Genomic DNA, 6947 nt, shown 5'->3' with positions numbered 1-6947 from the left:
AGATCAATTAATGTTACCATTCTTTCATTGAAAAAAGTTTATAGTTGATTAAATGGCCAAAAACATTCCGAGGTTAGCTGCCAATCAAAGGCAGATTATATTGTGCATATAATACTTAAAAGAAAAACCTGAAAAAAATGGCATTTACGTCATAGTTGCCAACGCTCCTTCAAATTTTAAGAGATAAGGTGACTAAATCGAAGGTTCAACAAATTTAACGATGAGAAAATTCGTTGTAAATTGTGATTGTATTAAATCTTTTTGTTTAAGTGAGATACATGATTTTTAGTGTGAATTAATATAATGAACAAATTTTATACTCATATTTACTTCTAGGCGATATTTGTCTAAACAACACTGTATATTACAAACGATATCTTGTGAATGTCCCGGAACATTGTTATGAGTGATTATCGGAACCTTTATTTTCAACAAATGTCATTCCAGACATAAATAATCTTATCCCGATTGGCTTTTCAAAGCGTTGGCTTATTCAACATATTACTTGATTTATGTTTTGACTTTGTTTCTCGTAGATCAATTAATGTTACCATTCTTTCATTAAAAAAAGTTTATATTTGATTAAATGGGCCAAAAACATTCCGAGGTTAGCTGCCAATCAAAGGCAGATTATATTGTGCATATAATACTTAAAAGAAAACCTGAAAAAAATGGCAGTTACGTAATAGTTGCCAACGCTCCTTCAAATTTTAAGAGATAAGGTGACTAAATCGAAGGTTCAACAAATTTAACGATGAGAAAATTCGTTTTAAATTTGTGATTGTATTAAATCTTTTTGTTTAAGTGAGATACACGGTTTTCAGTGTGAATTAATATAATGATCAAATTTTACTCATATTATACCTCTAGGTAAAATTTGTATAAAACAACAGTGTATATTACAAACGATATTTTGTGAATGTCCCGGAACATTGTTACGAGTGATTATGGGAACCTTTATTTTCAACAAATGTCATTCCAGACATAAATAATCTTATCCCGATTGGCTTTTCAAAACGTTGGCGTATTCATCATATTACTTGATTTATGTTTTACTTTTGTTTCTCGTGGGTCAATTAATGTTACCATTCTTTCATAAAAACTTCATAGTTGATTGAATGGGCAAAAACATACAGCAGTCTGCTCAATTGAGGAGCACTCTAATTGGATATGTTAATTGTATAGTTTGAATTCACACATTGCTGACAGTTCTGATGGACGATGTTCTTGTGTATTCTGTCTTCGATGTGAACGAGTACTGATGGCGTCTAAAGCCTTTCTTGAATATGCATGGCAGGGCGTACTTTAAATCAGCCTGGAAAAGAATTCAAAACAAATTTGAAATCAACTTCAGATTTTAGTAAATGGTATGCTAGTCTTTGAGGTGGCATTGAACGAGTCAGAATGCAAGGCAACGGATGTGAGGATGTTATACTGGTACACACGGTTATATCATGAGTGGATACAGAATTGGTCAACAGACTAAAGGTCGGTGTAAGCTTTTACAAGCTTTTAAATCAATCCGTATCTGTTCAGACACCACTAAAACTTTCAGATTGTACAAGTATAATTAAATCCTGTTTCGAAAGTACAAATGCACTCTGAATTTTCAAGCGACTTTGAGCACGTTTTCTGTCAAATCTCAGAAACGAGTTGTGATTTTTCTATTTGTTTATATGTATGTATGTATGTATGTATGTATGTATGTATGTATGTATGTATGTATGTATGTATGTATGGATGGATGGATGGATGGATGGATGGATGGATGGATGGATGGATCGATGGATCGATGGATCGATGGATGTATCTATCTATCTATCTATCTATCTATCTATCTATCTATCTATCTATCTATCTATCTATCTATCTATCTATCTATTATCTATCTATTATCTATGAGCGAGGTATGTATCTATATATCTATGTATCTATCCCTCTGTCTATGTATTTACGTCAGTGTTTTGCCCAGTGTTTTCAGAGTTCTAAATTTCTGTAATATTTATTCATTTCACAGAAATATGTATGCTAACAGACTATGTAACAAATACTCTCACTCCAATGGTTGAAAAATGATAACAAACATACCCTGAAGTTCTCGTTGAGGAAGGTGTAGATGAATGGATTGAGAAAGCTGTCTGACATGGCGAGAAAGTGCACGGCCAAGTATAACTTCGTGAATGTTTGTTGGTCGAAGATTATTGATGAGAGGGAAAATACATGAAGGACCCGTACTACATGTAACGGCAGCCAGCAGAAGAAAAATACCAACACCACCAGTAGAACCATTCGAATGACCTGCAAATGGTACGCATCACATAATTTCGTTATTTTCTAGTGAAGCGAGGTTTTCTGCTTCGACTGTGTTTGTGTGCGATTAATTCTAGCTTGTGAATGTGCGTGTGTTTCGGTGAACTAACAAGTGTTTTAAACATAACAACTTTCAACAACTTAGCTTGGTTATTGAAGTGCATTAAAGTAGATTGTTAGATTGAATGCCATCAAATATTAACGGAATTTTATCACATATTTTTGTCTAGTTTATTTGTTTTTGTTGTTGTTGGCACATTTGTCCTGTCAAGTCAAAAAAGAATTTTCATTTTTTCTTTTGGCAAGTACGAGGTATAAAAGTAATGTAAAATATTGTGACTATGAAACTGGATTATAATACTCTCGTTAATGAGAATATTAAATTCAAACTACATGAATCGATCGCTACGTTTTTTTTTTCGATACTTCGAAATTTAGAAAATTGTAGCAGTTCTCTGAAATCGTTTGTTAAACATGTTAACATATTATTGGTCAAATCTTAATTGGATAGTAGTATCAAATTTACGCTTACAAAATCCGCAATTACGTCCTCTTACGGCCTCAAACGTAGCAGCACCGAGCGTTTGTAAGCAATCTAACAACAGAAATTGAAACAAGGACTTGAAGGTAAATTGTTTTGACATCGGTATATTTTGTGAATATTTAAATCATACCTTCCATTTCACATTCAGATGATGTTCATGTCTAGATTTGTTGTCGTTGTCAGGGACGTTTCTATTCCACAGTTGCTGTGCAATCCTGCCATACATTGCGCACATGATTACAAGTGGTACTAAGAACGATATAGAAATGTAGCATACTTCGTATATCTTCGCGACGTGTGTATTCCACGGCCAGGTTTCATTGCATTTCACGACGCCAAAGATTGTATAAGTACGTGTGACGATCAGCTGGACGACTGCGATGTTAATTGCAAGTAGCCATATGAAGGCTATGGTCAGTAGTTTACGGTAGCTTGGTGACTTTGTTCTCACCCGCAGGGGACTTTCGACAGCCCTCCACCTTCCCACGCTGATGACTAACAAGGTGAATATGCTGACAAGAACAGAAACCTGCGATATAATGATAAGACAAGGGAGATTAAGAAAAAAGTTAAAACCTATTTCACTACAGACGATGTTTCACCGTCAAAACACTCTAGCCCTAACGTAAAGTGATACTTTCACACAATAATATATGAAAGGAGTTTTTTTATACTGACATAATTAGCCTAAAAGGATAGGACGATAGGTCCCATAAGTTTCAATTCTGTCAGCTTTGCTGACTGCGTTATCATTTGAAATTAATATTGCATAAGTGTTGGTAGCTGTTACGCATTTAATCCTGCAACGTTTGAGAGGATGTCACGGTGAGAAAATTCTTGTATGGAATATTTTTTCAACATTACATAAATGAACAGCCACACACACAAACGTAGATTGATTTCATTTCGATTTATACGATGATAACCTATGACCAGTTTTATTAACTTTCTGCAATATTCAATTGCTGCTTACTAGTCCAAGAACTAACCAATCATATTTGCCCCTAATAGTTAGCACTTCAGAGACTGTAAAAGGTCAAATTAAAAATATACTGTGTCCAGTGCAGCACAAAGTCGGCAAACTCTTATGGTTATTTGATAACGAAATATTACCTCGCCTATTAAGGGGGCGCTACACCTAACACAGCATATTTTGCTCAAAAATCTCGTTTTTGCAAATATTCATTCAATTTTAGTTAATATGTTAACCCAAGATTAAAATGTTGTTGAGACATATATATATATATATATATATATATATATATATATATATATATATATATATATATATTTGATACATCATATATCACATGATCATATCACATATCAGATAAGCCATATCACAAAAATTATACCACGTAAATCGTATATATATTTTATTATTATTATTATAAATCTTAATACTGGTAAAATGTGAAACTAAGAAAGTGCTTCCTCAATAACCATGACATTTTATATATTTTTTATGTTTTTTTATTTGGTCTCTTGAGAACAAGGCCCGGGACTTTGATGTACCACGTGTTCAATTATTGCCAGAGCATAGAGTTGCTCTAACATAAGCAAGGGATGAGACAACTACCATTTACTGAGATTGCGCAAGGTTCACAGGTCAACCTCAGTTTATACCTCCATATTATTAATGCTGGTGTGCTGAAGGCAGTAGCATACCATTTGTCTCACACCATGTGGAATCAGCGACAACTATGTATGTACCACGTTTAAGTAAAACACATTGACCGTCCACTCAACAAGGGTTTTCGACGAAAGAATATGGGACATGCTTTCTTTGAGTAAGTCCACGTGGTTGAAACCGAACTTGCTTGAGTTTCGGACGGAGACCGATAGTCGTCACGTCAAAACTATCAGGACCGAAACGGCATGATGCCGAATCGCCAAGTTACCGTTCACAAGCAGCCTCATACAATGTGCTATTACCAAAAAACATCTTCTCGACATCGCAAAGTGGCGATGTAATTTTCGATACAGACTCCCCACTAACTAAGAATATTCTGGAAAGCACAATTAATCTTACAAGTAATTAATGTTCAAAACACGCAATATCCCCAAAATGTCAAACTCTCATCACGTCTTTAATTTGCGGCAATCATAAGATAACAATAATTAGTTGGTTGACCGCACCCTTAGGGAGCAATTTATCAAGTATTAGTTTCAGAAAACTAGCTGAATTGACGGACACAGCGCCTTGGTTAACATTCGTAAAGACATGAAATATACCTTGTCTTCTCTTGGGGACCCTCCCTTACAACCTAAGAAACAATCACTTATTTGTTACCGTGAAGGGTTGATTGACTTTTACGAGAAGTGTTCTGCAGTCTCTCTCTCTCTCTCTCTCTCTCTCTCTCTCTCTCTCTCTCTCTCTCTCTCTCTCTCTCTCTCTCTCTCTCTCTCTCTCTCAGGAATCTGACGAAGGTTAGTCAGAATTACTCTACAATAAATCAATGTCTAATCTCTCCTTGCATATAACAAACACGTACAGTGTTCTGCAGTCTCTCTCTCTCTCTCTCTCTCTCTCTCTCTCAGGAATTTGACGAAGGTTAGTCAGAATTACTCTGCAATAAATCAATGTCTAATCTCTCCTTGCATATAGCAAACACGTACAGTGATCAGCTATCGAAACGTTGCTTGCGATGATTATTGGAATTTTGACAACATTTTGGATTCACATACCTTTAGATGACCAGGGAAATTGAATGTGCTTTTCAGGCAGGGCCAAAAATTAAAGGTGGAACCCTTCAGCACTGCCTGGATCAACATCATTCTTTTCTCCAAACACTCTTTTGACATTAACTTTTTAGTCGCAGAGATAAATTCAATCCATATCAATTCAATCATATTAATACGAAGTATATATTCACAAACTTTCCCTTGTCATCAAATTGAATACATTGTAATTGAATTTACAGTCCAACTTTGACAGCAAAGTTATCAGATGTTGCAAAGGTGCAATAATATGGTTGCTTTGAGTAAGGACTTTGTAATACCACGTTACATAATTACACGACTGGACAGTGGCGCAAAGCATGCTTTTATTCAGGAATTCTCTTCAATTATTAAGATCCTAAAATAAACAACTGAACTAGTTTGTGTTTTTGAGCTTGTTATTCAGGAATGTACAAATTACGTCCACCAAAAAATAGCACACTATACAAGTGCAATATCAATAATAACATAACAATGTAAAGTTGAGTTAAGGAAATATTGAGTCGGTCTTCTTATTGCAACATTGGTTTTGAACCCCCAAAAAATCATGAGGTGAAAATGATTTAGAAATTGTGATGAACAAGGGGAATATAATCGACTGTGAGGCATTAAAAGTTACAAACATCACCTTACCTGTTGTATAAAATTTACAGTTGGGCACATGAAATCACCAAAGATCCACTCTTGCAGCATCACGGATATAAATGTAAATGGCATGCAGAATATTGCCATGGCAATATCGGCTACTGCCAGATTCATTAAATATATATCTAAATTCGATCTTGACCGCTCACTTCGAGAAAGGACGGCTATCACCGTAAGGTTTCCACTGAGACTGAGAGCGATGGCTACGGAATAAACTGCTATTGCCACGTACTGTACAGTCGGCGAGACCGTGCTGTGTAACCAGTTGAGCGGGATATCGGTAGGCTGCAAGTCAGATTCATTTGAACACAGTATATGTCTGTTTGCCCGGAAGACTGTGCTATCGTTGCAGGACGCCTCTAAACACGTAAAACACTTGTAAAACTTTGCAAGGTAGTAACGCAATGCCATGTTGTCTACTCTACTCATTGTTACCTAAGATGTGTAATGAGAAGAGCTTTTGTTAAATGTCAGATACTGCACCGATGCGCAACAAATCCAAAAGCTAATCGATGTGCACAGCTCTGCTTACAAAGCCAATTGCGTTTCGTGATGTCTCTGGTTGAATATATTTATACCTGATTCATTCAAGCCTGCTCTGAGAATAATTTTGCCGTTGCACCTTACAGCGCATGCGTTTACCTGCTCAACGCACTCCGGTATAACAGGTCCCCCACTTGCCAACAAAAGGAAAGGGCTGTTTTAATCAGTGGACCACCCGCTCCTT

General features: G+C 35.9%; 1 protein-coding gene across 1 annotated transcript; it reads right to left on the bottom strand.

The window, feature by feature from the left end:
* Positions 1-810: 810 nt before the first annotated feature.
* On the bottom strand, positions 811-6738 carry LOC139122394 (QRFP-like peptide receptor). Its single transcript, XM_070687775.1, has 4 exons — positions 6209-6738; positions 2985-3383; positions 2089-2298; positions 811-1315 (listed from the first exon to the last, which is right to left on the bottom strand). The coding sequence occupies exons 1-4, from the start codon at positions 6647-6649 to the stop codon at positions 1193-1195; spliced, it is 1173 nt and encodes a 390-aa protein (XP_070543876.1). The 5' UTR covers positions 6650-6738; the 3' UTR covers positions 811-1192.
* Positions 6739-6947: the final 209 nt, after the last annotated feature.

Source organism: Ptychodera flava, chromosome 22 (genome assembly GCF_041260155.1).
Source record: "Ptychodera flava strain L36383 chromosome 22, AS_Pfla_20210202, whole genome shotgun sequence".
Lineage (NCBI taxonomy): Eukaryota > Metazoa > Hemichordata > Enteropneusta > Ptychoderidae > Ptychodera > Ptychodera flava.
Note: the sequence above shows the minus strand (reverse complement) of the source record. Positions and strands in the feature narration are given on the sequence as shown.

What these genes read in the sequence shown, in the direction of transcription:
- LOC139122394 (XM_070687775.1), bottom strand. Translation starts at nt 6,649, where the DNA reads ATGAGTAGAGTAGACAACATGGCATTGCGTTACTACCTTGCAAAGTTT. An exon ending in ATCTGAATGTGAAATGGAAG is followed by an intron (nt 2,299 to 2,984) that starts GTATGATTTAAA and finishes TACCATTTGCAG; the next exon opens with GTCATTCGAATGGTTCTACT. An exon ending in TCCTCAACGAGAACTTCAGG is followed by an intron (nt 1,316 to 2,088) that starts GTATGTTTGTTA and finishes ATTCTTTTCCAG; the next exon opens with GCTGATTTAAAGTACGCCCT.